Raw genomic sequence first — 19384 nt, forward strand, 5'->3', positions numbered from 1 at the left:
TTGTTTTTTTTGAATACGCATGTTGAATATGCGTATTCTTTGTAAAATCAAAAGTGAATACGCATGTTGCATGCGTATTCTTTGTTAAAATTTTCTTTGTTAAAATTTAAATGGCTGAATACGCATCCCTGAAATGTGTATTTCGTGGGTATTTTAGGCGGTTCGCGCGCATCGGGGATTTTTGGCAGTTGAAGGTAAAAAGTGGTGTATTTTGAGCATTCTTTCAATTTTGTAGTTATAAAAACATTATAGTTGTCAAAAAATTAAATATTCATTTACTTTTTTACTCTGTGAAGTTAATTGTTCTAAAAAACGGAAATTGGCATTGTTCGGTAGAGTAACCTTTCGGTGATTAATCGAAGAATTAATCAAATATTTTTAATAAAATAGAGAAATAATTAATTTATTAGAATAAATATATTAATTTAAGAAAAATGTGTAATGATTAATCGGACTATAAAAACGAATCGGCAGAGCACGTTGAAAGAATTAATCGGTGAAATCAGTGATTTTTAGAATAGCGGTGAAATTACATAATTAATATTGACAAGTTATGCTGATTTATATTTGAAATCTCAATATAACTTGAGATACCAATAGCGCAAAATTGGTTTATCACAAGGTCTTTTTGCAAGTAGTTTTGCTTTAAAATTCAACTGACAACTAAAGAAGTTTGACTTTTTTCTCCAAAATTTCAAACTATCATGTATAATTATTACTGTTATTTATAAGAAAAAGGACACCTCAAAAGTTTACCTTGGAGTACTATTAACAAACAATTTGTCCTTGCAACTAAAACCAGCAGATATTGAAATAAAAACAAAAAGAGAAATAAAACAGAAATGCCATGTCACAAACATATCAGTACTTCCAAAATTTAGATTGAAATAGAAAAAGACGGTGTGAAACTGCGATATGCTGCTTCAAAACATCAGGGAGATGATTAAACCAGCAACGACAAATTCTACAGAAAGAAAGCATTCTTTAATGGTCACTTACAAGTTGCTGTGTTACCTAATACTCAAATTGTACATGTAACTCTATGAAATCATTAGCTGACTACGTTACTACGTAATTCACAACTATGCTTCCGATCTTTACACTTTCAGATCCCAACAGATACATAGATCATAGAATGTGTAGAACGTATCAAATAATACATTAGCAGATACATTTCAACATAAGTTATGACTCCGTTGACACACCTAAACCTGAATAAAGAGCTTTTAGAAAAAGTGGATGAACATCTTCCCCTGATATTTCTGTCTCTAGCTTCTCAATGTGAGGCCATATCTGTTCAACACAAAACAGGCATGAAAGAGATAATACTGTCAGCAGCCAGTTCCTATAATACAAAGAAAAAGCATATAGACAGAAATATGGTAGGATAAAGTTTTCTCACTTCTGAAATCATCACACGTGTTTCCATGAGGAAAAAAATTAAAACAAAAGGTGAACAAACTCTGCTGCTTTTAGCACATAGCAGTTTCTTAAAGTTCCATGGGGTTATAAAGCAATCAAGCCATTTTTATATCTAGACATACATGATCACCAGCTCCTAAGTAATAAACAACATTATTATAAAGTTGCCAATTGCCAATTAAAAGGTTACAAAAGATGGTCAAACAAACAACACTCGCTAAACAGTGCTTCTAAACACAAGGTCTTTAGAGACCGCAAGACTCTTTTGTGATAATGTATGTCCTTTTTAAGTATACCCAACATTTTCTGTCTGTATTTTTATTCTCCCCATAAATCTCCTTAATATTCTTCTCAAGGCCTCTTTGGAATTTCTCACCTAGTCATCTTAATATTCTAATCAGAATGACATTGTTTCCACTACTCTTTTATATGTTATACTATATAAATTCTGCTTCCCATGTCCAGAAAGCAAAGGAATAACTCGAAAAGAAATCACAACATTGATGGTTGAGATGTAATAGAAACTTACTTCAGAAGCATATTGCCTTGAGAAGGCCTTGACATAACCTAGAGTCGATAAGCACCACTGCTCCTCTTCGGTTACACTGTAACCGCTGCTTGTCCTCCCCCTGTTGGTATTACTGACAGTTAAATTGGGGAAAATAACCAGTAAGAAACGCATAATAGCTTGCTTGCAAAGAATAGATCAGAGCAGGTATACCTTTTTTTGGGTCCTACATTCTCTTGATCCAGATCCATTGCAGATGAATCTTCAAGATCAATGGCCATCCCGTCAGTATCATCTGACCTATGCAATTCTTTATCTTTGAACGCATCACGTAAGCGACCCGTCAAAACATGTGAGAAGCATTTATACATAGCGAGCAGCAATGTCTGTAAAATGGCATAAAGGTTATGCTTAAAGAAATTTACTTGACACACACAGAAATTCATGCAAATTATGCGCTTTAAATTAGCACGAAGTGTCAATTGTATACAAGAACCCAATTATATTAGAGATAAGCAACCAGCAATCTAATGGCATCCCCTGGAGAGAACTCGCACTGATTCCAACATATATAACACAAGTTTTGTTTATATATATATACATATAGGTAAAAGTTCAATGGAGTCCGTTTTTTATTTGGAGACCTGGAGTCCCATTTATAGGCCGTTAGATGGGTAGAAATGGAGGTCTCAGATTACATTATATGTGTATAAAATAAAATCTAAAATTAAGGGCACTAGTACTTTACATAGTTTTTTCTTATTCCACATAAATTTAGGCTAAATTATATATTGGAATTTTATTTTTGAATATAATTTTCATATATTATTTGTTTATTTTAAATGATACATTTTAATTTATATTTTAAATTACTACACTTTATTTATTAAAAAAATCTACAATATGTTCTTCACTCTATTTTTTCTAATATATTTTTCAGATAATATTTGATTTGAAAGTTGTATTATATTTTTTTATTTAGGTTTGAAAGTACTACACTTTATAATTTTAAGTACTTCACTCTATTTATAAAATTCTACAATATGTTATGACTATCATTTTTTTAAATTTATTTTTTTACATAATATTTTATTCTGCAAGTTAAATTATAATTTTTATTTAGGTATAAAAGTATAATATTTTATAATTTTAAGTACTACATTCTATTTATCAAGTTTTACAATGTGTTCTGCACTTTTTTTAATATATTTTTTTACGTAATATTTTATTCTACATGTTACATTATATTTTTTTTGTTTAGATTTATAAGTACTACATTTTATAATTTGAAGTACTCACTCTATGCATAAATAAATATTTAATATTTCTAAACCTAAATAAAAAATATAATGTAACTTGCAGAATAAAATATTATGTGAAAAAAATATATTAAAATAATAGTGTAGAACTTTATAAATAGAGTGTAGCACTTCAAATATAAAATGTAATACTTTTAAACCTAAATAAAAAAATATAATGCAACATGCAAAATAAAATATTATATAAAAAATATATTAAAAAAAGTGCAGAACATAGTGTAGAATTTTATCAATAGAATGTAGTACTTAAAATTTTAAAATACAATACTTTTAAACCTAAATAAAAAATATAATACAATTTGCAGAAAAAAAATATTATTTGAAAAAAATAAATTTTATAAATTGAGTGTAGTACTTAAAATTATTATGAAGTGTACTACTTTTAAACCTAAATAAAAAGATATAATACAACTTGCAAATCAAATATTCATATATTTTTTCACATAATATTTTATTCTACATGTTGCATTATATTTTTTATTTATATTTAAAAGTAATAAATTTTTTAATTTGAAGAAACTCTATTTATAAAGGTGTACGATATGTTATGCACTCTATTTTGACTTAGGTTTATAAGTATTAATATATCTCTCAATTTGTATTCATCTCTAACTGCACAATCCTACAAAATCTAACGACAGTTATACATGTCTCCAGGGTCTCCACTGAACCCAACTCTATATATATATATATAAGTATACAATAAAAATTAAAGATCATGTAATGACCTCAATCTCTTCAAGAGCTCTAGCAAGAAGAGCCTCCTTTGCCTCTAACGAATCTCGAACAGATACCTCCTCCTCTTTCGCTTTCTCAGCACTCAACTTTAAACGCTTCATTCTCACTGGATTTTCACCAAGAACAGGTTCACCATCGACAAGCGCAAGCTTTCCTTCAGCAGCATTAAGCTCTGCTTGAGCTTCGGATGCCCTTTTTTCAGCAGAGAGAACACTTGTTTTGAGGATTGACATATCTTTTCTTAGATCAGAAATGCGATTGTAAGTTTTATTAATAGCATTTCTGAGAATCTGTGATTAAGAACAGTGATCAATCAACATATTTATGGTATTAATATTACAGAATTTCACTGAGTTAGATAGAGGAAAGGATGTAGACATATATAATGTTGCAGAAATAACATAAAAGTCCAAGTTGGTTTAGTCAAGCAATTACTGGATGTAGAACAAAAATAATTTTCTCAACATCTATTGTGTGTGCAATTTAAGAGAAAGAGGGAGAGACCTATTGAACTTACTAGGAGGCTGATATCAACACAATTTTACTTGGATATCATTAACTCAATCAGATATCAAAGTAAATAGTTACATGTTATTGAAAATATACATTTCAAAGCAGGGATGTCACAAATGAGCAAACCATTTTATATTTTCCATTCTCCATTCCAGTAACTAAATGGAATGTTCCATGACAAATGTCACAAATCAAAGTCAAATTCTTGAGAACTGGTAGAAATTTTCCAACAAGTCAAAAACATGCTGAAAGTCTTCACCTTTTAAGGGCAAAAACTAACTGGGTACTTTGTTCTCATTAAAAACAGTAGTCACTAATTTATTGTCGAAGCATACACAATTGTAATCAGTAATTACGGTAATCATGTTGCCTAATATTTAAGAAATAGGTTTAATATTCTAAGGAAACTATAACGGCTCCAAAAGATGATAAACAGTTCTTGAAAAGTAAATGCATGACATTACGGGCGTACCCAGTGCACTAGGCTCCCACATCATCAGGTCTGGGAAGTCCCGATGCACGCAGCCTTACCCTTATTTTTCATAAAGAGACTGTTTCCGAGGTTGCAGATAGCAAGTACAGACTTGATGACGATTGCATCTAATTACAAAATGAACTTGCAAAGGTAGGATGGTACCTCCCAAAGACGATCAGAGGTATGGAATAACTCAACGTTAGCTGGAGAGAAGACCCATCTAACAATGGCTAGATTAGATATAAGACGATAACCCATCATTCTATCAATTGTCAAGGCTGTCATCTGAGTGCTCTTTTTCCAAAATAAATTGACCTCGTCTATCAGCAGAATCTGTTTTTCTTGGTCAGGACAAATCTTTGCAATGACTTGGCCATATCTCTCCAGGACTGTAATCAGATGAGTAAAGCTTTTTGATCCAATGTCAAGAAGAGTATGGACAATCACTTTGACAGCAACATCCAAACCATGAACAGGGACCACATTTTCATCCATCCACACAATAACTTCACGAGCCGTTTTCCTCCCTTTCACCATGCCCTTGATTTCAGCAGAAAGTGCAAGTTCAGTTTTATCTGTGTCTTCAGCACTGTATTTCAATGACGGTCCACCCTTTGGAGGAAGGAGCGCTTCTAATGCAGGGGCATTTTCGATGCTCTACATAAAGAGGGGGAGAGTAAACAAAAATACAGTGTATGTAATAATATCGAGATCGATAAAATGTAATTTTTTAACCTAGGTTATTAACCAATAAGTAAAAATTTATCTGGTTGTAATTGTAATGTACCTCACCTAGTATGGTAGTTGTCTTGAGAGACTATACATCATTGCAACAAACAAAACAGCTAAATTACTTCCTTCCCAAATATTTATCTATACTATACTATTATAAGCAAAACATGGTTTCGTTTGGTCAGTTGGTTAACACCTTCCTAAAACTTTTTCAGCACTTTCCAAAAAAAAATGAATATATTTTTTACTAAAAAAATAAATAAAGCATGTATCCAACATAACTGCAAACTCTATTAATTATATTAGAAGTTAAACTCATTCAAATTTATTTAGACAGTAAAAAAAATATAATAACAAATAGAAAAATAAATCAAATAGTATAAAAGCCTAGAGATTTCAAATACCAAAATTAAAATAAAATTGATATCACAAAATAAGTTACAATAGATAGGAAATAGACCAAAATTATATAATAAATAATACTATCCTCACACGATTACAAATGAAATACGAAATTTCAATTCGAAGTGTAAATATTATTCCTTAATAAGATAAGAAATATTAAAATTAATCTCTTCATGCATGGACTATAGGCTAGTGCTTATTAAACAACCAAACTGTACCAACTCTTAGACACATCATATAGATGTCCAAGTGCCAAATGGGTGCTCGAATACACACATATACACAAACTGGCAGTTTAAATGTTATCAAAGAACCTGGGACAACTTCACTACAGAAAGCAGTCTACATGAAAGTGCCTGTTATTCCTACGCGCTACAAAATAAGAACAAGTACATGGTAGGGTTGTCGAAGCAACCAAAAACCCAAAGATAGTTTCAATCTGCTATATTTACCAATTTCATATTGTGACGAACAGTCTAAAAAATTTTGGTCCACAAGACTGGGGGTAATGAATAATGATAACAAACTATTATAATAAATGATGTTTTCATGATAGTTGCCCAGGTAGATAACGAACTCGCCCGGTAGCCAGGACATGGGAAAAAAAGATTATGTAAATACATATGTGCATTTAGCAAAAAAAAAGATATATATGTGTAAGATGTACACCAGTGACAATTTGATCTTACCATTTTATTTTATATGAACTTTACAAATCATTACCTGTTTAACTTTGTCCCAGTATGACAAGCGGACTTCTCTTTCTAAAACCTCCTGAACAAACACACGTTTTGGGGCCCATTTTGGAAGATTCAACACATAATCCCATTCTTCCCACGGCCAGATGAATTGAAAGTTGGATCTGTGAAATCAATGATAAAGAGACATATTAACCATACATATACTGTGAAAATATGGTTTAAATAACCCCATTGTTGTTGAGTCGCTCGACTAGTCGCGACTAGTCGTTGACTAGTCGAGTAGTCGTTTTTAGCAGGGCGACTTGAACTGTCGACTTGTGCTTTGTGTGTGTTTCGAGCGACTGGTTATCAACTTGTCGACTGGGGCGACTAGTCGGGTCGATTAGAAGACCCAGTCGACCGACTGGTTCAAAAATTCAGAAAAGGCCCAAACCCGGTTATAGAAGGGGTTGTAAAAGAACCTAAAAACAAAAGCTCAGCCCCGCTTTTTACCTAACATAGCCACTCTACAGTGCCCAGTAGCGAATTCAAGTCTCAAAACCCCAGGTAATCTTCAATTCTTTTTTTCCCTCTTTTATATATACAGTTTTACACACACAGACACTTATATATATATATGCACACACACAAACATGTATATATACACTTAGACACACTTACAAACATTAACACACACTCACAGACACAGTAGCTCAAAACATGTATATATAATTATATATACAAACACCTACATAATACACAGTAAACACACCTATTGTTCCAACTTATTTATGCACTTACATTTGATTTTTTACTTGTATTCTAACTTGGCTGTTCAATTCTTGTGGCAGATGGAGAATGAATATCAAACTAACAAAGCAGCCTATGACTTGTTTGAAGACCCTAAACTTCCGAAGAAGTATTTAAGATCTCCTATGTATATAAGAGAAAAGGAAAAAATGGGTTGTTAGAAGTTAGAACACACATATATAATATTTATATATATATCTATATTTATATATTTATAGTTTAATACATTGCCGACTAGTGTCGACTAGTCTACGACTAATCCCGACTAGTCGCGAATCGACTTGTCGGGCACTCTGGTCGACTCGACTCGACTCGACTCACCGACGTGATAACCATGAATAACCCTATTTACTAACTTAAAGGATCCATTATGCTTACAACTTTCCAACACCTTTGATCTTATTATTAGCATATTTCAGTTCAGAATCATTGTTTAATGTAAGTTATATAATCATAACCATTTACTAGCACCAAATCTGAAATTCTACTTCTATGCCCAAGCGTCATGAATCAACAATCTTTAGAACCAAAAATTTCACACGAAATTTACCTAGTATATATTTATCTTGCTTACTAGTGACCAATTAACACCAACTTTCAAAATTATGCAAAAGAGAGAGCCGCGTGATATGATGATATTATAAGCTCACGAGAGCCAAATCTGATTGGATTTTCATGTTTTGCCTGGCCATACACCTTAATTTCTAGTAAGGTTAATCAGCCTAACAAGGTGTGCATTATGTAAGTATCACCTCAAGCTGTCATTTCTAAACGTTGAGAAACTATTAACTACGAGAATTAGAACAAGATGGTAGGGAGAAGTTTCAGTGCAAGGGACCCATGAGGTTATAAATAAGACAAATAACTGAAGATTAATAGTATGACGGCGCTTGTGAAATGCCAAACCATCTAAAAACATCATTCGGAACACCACAACACAGTAGTACAACATAATAACAGCCCATTTAAACGATAAATTTACTGTACACCATGTTCTTTTAGCTTAGCAAATGACCGCCAGAGTAAAACAACATTTAGTGCATTTCACATTTCTAACACTTCAAAGTACATGATCAAATGTTCTATGTTACAGGATGCATATAAATCATACATAATTTTTATAGCGACTTACAGATGGTGTGAGAACCAAAGGATGAGACGTGTCCGACATTCCATATCTAACTCTGCAATTTTATCAAAAAGAGCACGAACAGCACCAGCCACAACTGCGGGAAAGGCACCCGGAAGAGCCTAACAAACTCAACATGCTTCATTAATACACTAAGAAAACTAAAGCACAAACGATGTCTTTACAGAACTTTAAATCCAAGGAGAATATAACTTAGTCTTTAGAGCTGGTTTTACAATACCTTACAGAGGTCAATGATAACCAAGGTGTAATATATCGGCTTGAATGGAGGTTGAGGCAGTAAAAGAAGCTGAAAAAACAGCAGATATCAATAGCCATGATTATGCTTTAAATAAAAATTACTATGTGAAATAGAATACTGAACTTGCATAATTTATTAAAAACAAAAAAAATATGTTACCTTGAAAAAGGCATTTATTTAAAGATGTAAATTGTAAAAAACGTCACACTACATTTTGTCAATGGTGATTTCTCATAATTCTATAATTTGTTGTGCAATATTAGAGAGGATATAACAACATAAAATGTATATCCACATTTCTTTGATTTACATATTACCTTACTTGACAGTATAGACAATAGAAGATCACTTAACTCTAAAGCAGCCTTAAATATCCAGCAAAAAAGACAATACCACCAAGGAACCCTCGATAATGCCAGACAAATATTGCTTGATACTTATATCAGTATAATGCATCAGAACCACATAGAATAGTTAAATAAAAAAGAACAGAAAACTGAGAACAAGTATACTGTAACAGAAAAAGAAACATAGGCAAGAAACATGAGTAGAAGACTCAGCCATCTGCTTGACAAGGGCAGGAGAATTCAATAAATTACCTGAGAAAATATCGTCTCTGCCATCAGATACTCGTATCGGAAAGGAACAGGAAGACCGGCCATGTACGAAACACATTCTTTCCGACTAGCTTTGCGCAAATTAAGACATCAAAAGTTTATTAAAATGAGTAAAGCAACAAAACTCTGCACCAAACTTCAGCACTCAATATATATATATATATATATATATTATATTTTAAACGGAATCCTGTCTGTTGCAAGTAAAAATGTACCCTTTATCTTTAGCAAACAAAAATGCTACTGTGGATACAGCTTCGTAATCAAAAGATAAAAATATTCAAGACATAGTAAAAACTACTAATGCATTGTTAAGTCTACACAGTACACACCAGCCATTCAAGAACAGAAGCACATCCAAGAAGTACTCTTCCACCACAAAGCGATCAATAGACTGCAAGTCCTGTCATCAGTAGGTAACAAATATGGTGAATAATGTGCAACTTCAGAGACCAAATAATAAGCATATTAAATAGCTCAACTACAAATCTTTTGTCTGATCGACTAATACCTCAGTTTACACCTCGTAACAAAATTTTAAATATAAAGATAGTTGAAAAGAAGAATATCTGAAGTATCGGTTTGGATAAATGTCAATACAGTATACTTTTATGGGCAAAATATTATTAACAGAACAGATATATCTATATTGTGTAAGATGTGTCTAGCGTTTTAATAGGAAAAAAATTACAGAGCATGTGAAGTGCAAGTATATTTTTTTTGAAATTTTTTTCTTATTCAGTTAACTGAAGTTCCAAAAAGCAAGCACTCTCTCAGTGCTGACTGCAGTATTTGAAAGATTGACATTAGTGTGGAAGAATTTCTATTATAGAACTATATAACAATGGGTATGTAACTAGGTTTAGGTTTTAAATTTTTTGAAACAAGGAGTTAAACACCTTGTTAAGTAGGTTTGAGATTAGTAATTATAGTATTTATTGTCAAGCGACTATACATAGAACAAGTTCCAATTTATCTGTTAGTGTAGTGAATGTCAGCATTTGAACTTCGTACTTGTTACTTGTAAATTCCCAAGCAATTGCCTCGGCATATAATACTATAATAGAGTATAAAAATTGGATATCAGCAGAAAAAAAGCATCCTTTTAACATTTCTATGCAACCAGACCCATGGGTAATCAACTAGAACATACTGATCTTTTGTTCTTCATACGTACACCGATTACATTTAAATCTTATCCCTTTTCTGCTTGCGTTGGCTACTTGGGTTGGCTAAATAGTTCAACTCTCCTGGTTGCTTGTGGGGCTTCTTTTTAGTTTGCATCCTTGTTAGTTCAAATCTTCTTCATATGTATAATATTTATGTATTCTTGTTCAAGACATGATTGTTAGAAAATATGCTATATATGCGTAAATTTATATGTACTCTAGCAGACCGCTAATAAAAGCTACTTTAAGAGCCTCAAAAGCTAGCCTTCTTTTGAATAAATTTCATTGATTACATTTTCACGTAATTTCGACTTCCTGCTATCTATACTTGTCAGCTATATAGCCTTGCTCCTCACTTTATCATAAACCTACTGTACAAGGTATTCCGGGAACTAAAGTTGAGAAATGGCCTGTGTATGTCGTTTTGATCTACATATTAAAGTTAGATAAAACAGGAGACTACAAACTGAGTTTTCTCGTTTCTTTAACTTTTAAATAACAATTTAATTCGAATAAAGTTTCAGTATTTAATAAATGATTTCATCATGTACATTTACGAAATAACTAATTTCAACACAAAGCATCCAACACTTTTCACATTAGCTGAACTTAATACGGGTTAATGGCAAGTCACAAATCGGAGCCGTACAAAATTACTAGCTAAAGTAGCTATTGTAACCTTCCAATCATATACTGTATTTTGAAAGCATTTTTATAGGAGGGTCAAATACTAGATCCTACATATCTTTAAAGAAAGGTCTGAACCAAACTACTGTGGTATAATACCTATAAAAAGGTAAAGAGTATCTTCCACATAAATCTAATCAGAAAATTAGCATATGCAGCAGTTTTCAATTTGATATTAGATACTACTGTATAATGGTTAACAGATAAATTACCTCAGTTTTATTGGCAGGAAATATGTTAAGCCTGCGAATCCTTTGAGGATATTTCAGCTCAGCATCATGCTTTTGTCTGCCAAATGCAGTTCCAGAGAGGGCTACAGGGGCATCTGGGAGCTCAGGGCAATTGATGGGACCAAAGTCATGAGACTTTCCCGCAACCAATTGGGCCTCGAATTGAAGGTGTGGTTTAGGTACTGTTAAAAACATAGGAAGCATCCATCAGATCAGACATCAGACAGGAAACAACTTTCAAAAAGATATTTGTTCAAATGGAAATTGAAATTTATATAAACTACATTTACTGTCAGTTTTCAATCTAACTTAGTTTTTCCATTTCCCCCTATGTTCTCATTCACATATTATCAGACTCTTATAATGTTATCTCATTTTATTTAATCCAATTTAATGTGTTTACACAAAAGTAAGGGAATGAGAATTTGACAGAATTGAGTTTGTTAGAAAGATTAAAAGCAGCACAAAGAAAAGGAGATAATATTAAAGACAGAGTAAAAGGGTAAGGGAATCAAAGAGGTACTATACAAGGATGATATATTGAAAACATCTCTAAAGGGTGGTGGTGTAAGGAAATAGAATGAGATGTGTCAAGTCAAATGCAAGATATGAAGTTCCACAAAAAATTAAGAATAAACTCTTCAACAATTCCTTCTAGCATGATACTAATATCATGCTTTACTATTGGAGATCTCCAAAAAGGAAAGGAAAAACAAAGCAAAACATGTTTTATATCTATAACAAAACAAGTGGACAGATTCTTCACAATTTTTCCGAAAACATTTATGTATCATCATTTAAAGAAACATGCTACAATATACATTTTCTTAGTTCCACTATAGACAAAACTGCATCTATATCTCTATACTTGACAATGAAGACTTAAAGCCAAATAACAGAAACATACATAGATCAGGAACAATTGATAATAGTTTAAGAACTATATTTATTATTTTGAAGAAGCAGCCTTTAGTGCTACAAATATATATATAAAGGCTGCTACAAATATATATATATATATATATTACAAATCAGAGATCAGGGATCATGAATAAAAATTACCACTGTCTAATTTCCACCCGTTGTTGGAAAGATCTTGAATTCGCCCCCATAAATCTTCCAAACAATCCTATACATTAGACAAATGTCAAATACTGATGTTTATAAATGACCTGGAACTAGAGCAGCTAGATTTGAAGTAAATGACATTTATTCTACAATATTCTCATAATTTTTCCATTCAGGGACTAGAATTCAACATTTCAACCTCACTCTTGGTCCACTTGTAAACTAAATTCTATCAGTGATTCTCTGCAGTGAGTCTTTCCGAAATCACAGTACCAGGAAAATCTTGCTTCGATCAGACAATCCGCTAGTTGGTTTCCTTAAAACTAATATTTTTTAATGGAATACTCTTGACCATCAAGACATTAATATATATATTATCTTCCAGACCTTGTAAGCTAATCTCGTGAACAAAACATAGAATTTTAAATAGCTCAAGAAAGCGGATTTTCTGATATACAAGAATATATTAGATATTTACAGCATCTTAGTCTTTCAACTTCTAGCTCGACCCATAATAAGATATCTATGTTGTACTTATGTACAGCTATATTCAACATATGGATCACCTTACATGCATCGGTATCCTCCCTCCCTAGATAAGCCATTTAATGTTCAGGACTATTATAAAATTACCTTTAATATACATTTACAAAATCATATATAGTAGCATTACAAAATTTACCTTTTCGCTATGAACTTTATCTATGCTGTCAGAATCCTTGAAAGCAGAAACACCGATGTCAGAACCATGCTTTCTAATGCTCAAGTATGCTTCTATACCAACTATGACCCTTTCGATCTCTTCAGGAACTTGCTGCACAATTATATGATTTTCCATCAAACACATGCATGATGAAATATATTTTTTAAAGTAGAGAAAAATTCACCTTATACATTAATGATGAAATTTAACACCTCCACTCAGAAAAATCATCTTACAAGCAACATCAAAGAAAGAAATCATAAAAAAGTTACACCAAACACAAAAAGTAATATTCAAGAAAATTAAAGATCAATCCATGGTTCACTAGCGACTTTTTTGACTATCGTACTGGAAGGCAAATCACACCGCATATGGAGATAGGAATGAACTCTTATAAGTTTACTAACAGAGAAATAGAACATTTAAAAGTACGGTTTCTAGTGTGTGCCCATTTAAAAAGTTAGTTGGCATATCTACACCAATTAAAATGAGCCAACTCATCAAAAAGTAGGTGTTAGAGTGTGCCCATGGGCACACACTAAAAAGACCCTTGAAATAAAATCATCAACTACTGCTCAAACTTCCTTTCACATAAGTATGAATAAATATTTTAAATAGATTACAAGCAACATTTGTTGTTTCTAGTCATAGCTACCATGTCCCAGCCTCCCAGGAGTTGTTTGAGAAGTACGTTGGTCCATTATTATCGTCGGTCCTGTTTTATGACTTAAAGGTGGGATCCCGTCAATGGTTATCACATCGATAAGTCGAATCGAGTCGATGGAGATCCATCTTGTTCTTGTCGACTAGTCGAATAGTCGCTTACTAGTCGACAAATTAATAATAATTAACTAAATAATATATAATAATATATATCTTATATGCGTGACTTTCCACAACAAAAGTCTACCATTCTCATACTCATATGTATATCAATCACAAATTAAAAATGTTAAACACAAACATATCTATTTTCCCTTTTTATAAACTCGCATAGATAAGATGACTATACTAATATATTTACTGATTTACTACATGTAAATTCATTTTTAATCAATGTATGCATACATAAACACGCCCACATAGAGATATATAAGTTGAAATTAGCATGTTGTTGATTTTTATGGATGCTTAGTAGGTTTTTAGAATTTATTTTTATTTTTTTTCCTTTTAAATTTTGATTGGATTTTGCACTAGTCGACAATTCGCAAGTCGAGCTCTCTAGTCGACTTTCTCAAACCGACTAGTCGGCAGTGACAGCAATGGATCCCATTGAAATATATAAGTCAGGGCCTTGAGATTGCAGGTGATATGATGAAGATAAATGAAGCAAAAATTACTTGTTAAACATAGGAAAGAATGGGGATTTTCAAAATGAGCTCTTGTTGTACCCAACTTCAACTGTAGACTAGCCAGTCCAACCATTGTTTATTCCATTTCACATAATTATATGCAACTATCGGTGTGGCATTATTTAAATGAAACATATGGTGCATGCAGGTTTATCGACAGGTGACAGATAGGACGAACAATGCCTTACAACATAAAGCAGGGAAGGTAGGAGGATCATATGCTTCTGACACACATATAGTGCTGACTTCTTAAACAAATATTGGTACAGTGGAAAAGAAGACTACCTCAACAAGTTCAGATCCTCCCCAAGGGAGACAGGAGAGAATGCATGTAACATAAAAGTCAGCACATGCTTGCCAGGAGGGATTTCCTTTCTCTTCGTCCACTATTGTCGCAGCGGATGATAACAATGTTTCGTAGACAACAAGTAATGCACTTGGTTGCACAACTTTGCAGCACATCTGTAGAAAATATGGGGTATAGAAATAAATGCAAGCTTATGGTATCACTAATCATATCCAAATAAAGCTATATTTCAATTACCTAATCTTAAAGTGCACAACTATGTTTCATGTTTGTCACTATCACTTTATTATTCATTTGCCCACTTGCATGCTTATGTGGCAATTGTACTTGATTCTATATTTAGCACCAAGCATAGCATTTTGTTATTTTACATCCATGTTTAGCACCCCATTGGAGTGGAGTTTTTTCCTTGGATGCTATATTATAGAAATAGCACCGCATTTTGCACCACCATTGGACTTGCTCCGACTCAATTTATCTAGTACTAATAAAAAAAACAAGAACATAGCTTGAGTTTAAACTTTACCAACTCTTTGTAATTTAAAAATATATTATCTTCTGTATATTACAATGTCAATCATTAGATCTAGTAACATTCTAAATCAATTTAAAGTTGCTTAAATTTATTTAATAGTAAATCATTAAGCAATGGCCTTACATTGACTGAAAACAGTAAAACCTAAGTAAATTACTATCGTAGGGACACAAGATTTATTAATTTAAAATTACTATCGTAGGGACACAAGATTTATTAATTTAGAGAGGCATTAAGTAACTAATAGTAATTTGTCAACTAAAAAAGGAAATTTTAATTGTTGTTTATTTTAAAAGTTTAATATCATTACTATATTTTTTTAATAAAAAACATGTATCTAATTGTAGTAAATTTGATTATGTTCAACGTTATCACAACATAATGGATGTCAACATTGAATAATCCATGTGAAATGTTCATATTTATGAAAAATTGTAAATATAGTCATTGAAGGTAAAGTTTTAAATGAAGTTACAGAAGATATAGTGACCTTGTACTAGTTAAATGTAAAAACACTTATCGCATCCAATCTCTTCGTAATAATATAAGAACCACTAGAAAACAATACATCAATAGCTTAGATACCGTTAAAAAGAAGTCCGACATAAGTTTCAACAGAATATAATTTCCAAGAAAGAAATCGCCATAGAGTCGTATTTTAATTAATTATGCCATATTTTTTTATTTTGAAGAATTATTGATTTATAGCAATAAATTGACAAAGAATTTTCATAAAGTATTATCTCATTAACTTATAGAAATTGATAATTTTGTACACTGGCCCAGTTGGCGAGTCCAGACGTGGAGAAAACTATTATTTTAGAGAGGATATTAAATTATCGAGTATCAATTTATGGAGGTTTCACTGTTATACATACATAACTGGAAGCAGTAGACTTACCAAAACAGTGAGAAATCGCATTAGTATCCGGATCCTGTTGCAATTCCCATCATCTAGAGCTTGCTGTAAAATTGAACAAAGAAGTAGTAATTATTATATCAAGTACAAGTCAACAATAAATGATGTACCAAACAATATTTGGTACGTATATTCTGTGGCATCACTAAAGAGTCTAAGCCTAACCAGAAACTACTAGGACAGTTAAGCCTAGTCTACATATCAAAATGGAAAAATCAGAGACTAAATTTCAAGATAATAAGACTCGTTAAAACTTCACTTTCTTCATACTTTTTGGAAAATTAAGAGGCAGAGAAATAGAGGGATAATGAACGAGAAATAGTAGTCGGCACCTATGATCATATGGTCGGATGTACATCCTTTTTGGTACATGCCTATCCTATTCAAGATGATAAAAAGGTCTATACACTGGAATGTAGTGAGTAGTGACAATAAATTTTAACCAGAACTTTGGGCAAATTCTAAGAGAAGTACACTATATGAACTTCTAATCATATTTCATACTTTTAAACAAGTCAAAAATACCGAATTTCGCAAGTAACAATGCACTGTTGCACTCGTAAGAGGTTTCCGCAATTACGAGTAAATATATTTGAAGCTTATAGAGACAAGTTAACCAAGAACAGATCATCTAAAATTAGAAACCATGATATTAATACCTTTATTTCAAACTTTAAATTTTTAAGTTACCCTTGTCAAACCCTTGCTAGCCCATTGGTTAAAACGGAATTTAGAAAAGGATTTGAAGCAAATAAAGCAAAGAAATCACACGATCACAAGACTTGTTAATTTGTCCTTAAATTACAATAATCCATGTGGCTTATCTTAGAATCAATAATAACTTAAACTTCATCTCTACGAATATACAAGTGTGGCAATATATCAAAACTAAGGTAATGTGGGTTTTCAGTGGCTTGTAATTATCTAAAAAAAAATTATACTGCCTTGGGATATTCTCCAGTAGCCCTTGCCTCTTCCAGCAACAGATGTCATGATGTAGAAACAGCGTGAGATATTAACTTAGGTTTCAAGTTGCAGTCTACAACATCATATATTAGGGAACAACTTTGTCTATCACTTGACCTATCAGTAACTGTATGGTATCATACTTACAGGACCATTAGTAAAAATTTCATGACACGCGACATAGGGAAACCAATTAATTAGAGACAAAAGCATTAATTTTTTTGTTAACTACTACATGTATGGTACTGGAACCATCATCGAGCAAAACAAAAAAACAAAGAAAGAGCAAAACATAAAAAACAAAGAAATATTTATATACCAACTGATGGCTTAATTGCTTATTGCTTAATGCATAAATATGTGCAGTCGTACATTAACTTATTTACCTGCAGCTTGGTGTGGATGGTTTCAACAATTTTTTTAACAAAACCATCATTTTCCAAGTTCAGCAACCCAACCTACAGAATGATGCACAAAGCAGACAAGAAATAATCAAAGCACATTCAAGACAATAAGCAAGAAAAACACAGAATGCGGAGACGACAAAAATAAAAGAAAAAATTCACCATACCACAGTCCCATAGAGAGGAATCTTGTGAGGAAGCTGCTCGGCACATTCAAGAAGGAACTGCCACATTAAAGAGGATACACATATAAATTAACTTTGCAAAATCAAAACAACTCTGTAACAGAGCCAGAACTCACAAGGCAACTACACCACTAAATCTAATTTCGTAAATCAAATGTAGGGTACTTCACAGTCTTCTATTCTCAGTATTTCAATAAATAGGCCCTAGCTATCGCAATATTAAGCAACTCAGAGCAACAAGATCTAGAAAAACTGAAACGCTTACTTTAAAAATATCATCCTCGCTGTGATCTAGCTCCCGCCTAAGCACCCCAAAACATGTATCCTGCAATTCGTACACATAAATTCAAAACAATTGCATATCTTCAGCAGCAGACACTGTGCAACGAAATATGAAACTGTCTGCAAATCTAATTCATCTTACTCAATTTCAAATTTAATCAGGTAATCAGATTCAAGCAAACTATAGTATGTCTGAGAGATAGAGAGAGAGAGAGTGGGTTAGGGAGGGAGTCGGAGAGACAGAGTGAGAGAGAGGGAGAGAGATTATACAACTGCCTGACCGGGAGAGAGAGAGAGAGAGTACACAAGCTGAAGGAGGGGGAGAGTCAGAGAGAGGGAGGGGGGAGAGAGAGAGGGAGGGAGAGAGAGAGAGAGAGAGAGAGAGAGAGAGAGAGAGAGAGAGAGAGAGAGAGAGAGAGAGAGAGAGAGAGAGTACAACTAGCTGAGAGGGGAGAGAGAGAGAGAGTACATACAATGTGATCTCTGAAGTCGACGGAATTGGTGCCGTAATCGGGGGACTTCTCGCCGATACGGAGAATTAGGGTTCGCCAGCTGCTCATTTTTAATCCTACCGCCAAAACCCCCTTTTACCAGTCCAGGGAGGGAGCCTCCTGTGTATTTATAATTTGCACAGTAAACTGTAACCCGACCCGTTTATTTTGACATTCTTGCTTCAAGGTAGAAGTATTTAGTTTTTTTTTAATTTTGTACTATTAAATTGGAAATGTAAATGAAACCGGTCTATTGCATAATTTTGGTATTTTTTATGATTTTTTTACGAGTTAAATTTTATGGAGTTAACTATTTCATTAGTTTTCATTAGTGTCATTGATACCATATACATTATGATATATTTTTCTGTATAACAGAACATGATTTGCAAAATATGCTTCACAAAATAATTTATTTTACGATATTTTATTTGTAAAACAAATATGGACTCTAAAATTCCAATAAAATGGTTGAT

The 19384-nt window shown here is 32.6% G+C and overlaps 1 protein-coding gene across 2 annotated transcripts; it reads right to left on the reverse strand.

The window, feature by feature from the left end:
• Positions 1-938: 938 nt before the first annotated feature.
• LOC141690012 (nuclear cap-binding protein subunit 1) lies at positions 939-19046 on the reverse strand. 2 transcript variants are annotated; one of them, XM_074494578.1, is made up of 19 exons: positions 18891-19046; positions 18401-18460; positions 18118-18174; positions 17933-18004; positions 16563-16625; positions 15105-15281; positions 13447-13578; positions 12759-12825; positions 11679-11878; positions 9943-10013; positions 9593-9677; positions 8973-9041; positions 8735-8853; positions 6836-6974; positions 5138-5632; positions 3978-4277; positions 2144-2316; positions 1952-2051; positions 939-1293 (listed from the first exon to the last, which is right to left on the reverse strand). In XM_074494578.1, the coding sequence occupies exons 1-19, from the start codon at positions 18975-18977 to the stop codon at positions 1186-1188; spliced, it is 2574 nt and encodes an 857-aa protein (XP_074350679.1). In that variant the 5' UTR covers positions 18978-19046; the 3' UTR covers positions 939-1185. The 2 variants fall into 2 exon arrangements, with proteins under 2 accessions (XP_074350679.1, XP_074350678.1); XM_074494577.1 differs by having other exon boundaries at positions 1952-2063.
• Positions 19047-19384: the final 338 nt, after the last annotated feature.

The sequence above is a fragment of the Apium graveolens genome, chromosome 10 (genome assembly GCF_009905375.1).
Source record: "Apium graveolens cultivar Ventura chromosome 10, ASM990537v1, whole genome shotgun sequence".
Classification (NCBI taxonomy): Eukaryota; Viridiplantae; Streptophyta; class Magnoliopsida; order Apiales; family Apiaceae; genus Apium; species Apium graveolens.

Bases quoted from the DNA above. Each gene is read 5' to 3' on its own strand.
- LOC141690012 (XM_074494577.1), bottom strand. From the start codon at position 18,977: ATGAGCAGCTGGCGAACCCTAATTCTCCGTATCGGCGAGAAGTCCCCC. The intron at 15,282-16,562 runs GTAAGTCTACTG...TATTTTCTACAG, and splicing joins TGCGATTTCTCACTGTTTTG to ATGTGCTGCAAAGTTGTGCA. The intron at 12,826-13,446 runs GTAAATTTTGTA...TCTAATGTATAG, and splicing joins ATAAAGTTCATAGCGAAAAG to GATTGTTTGGAAGATTTATG.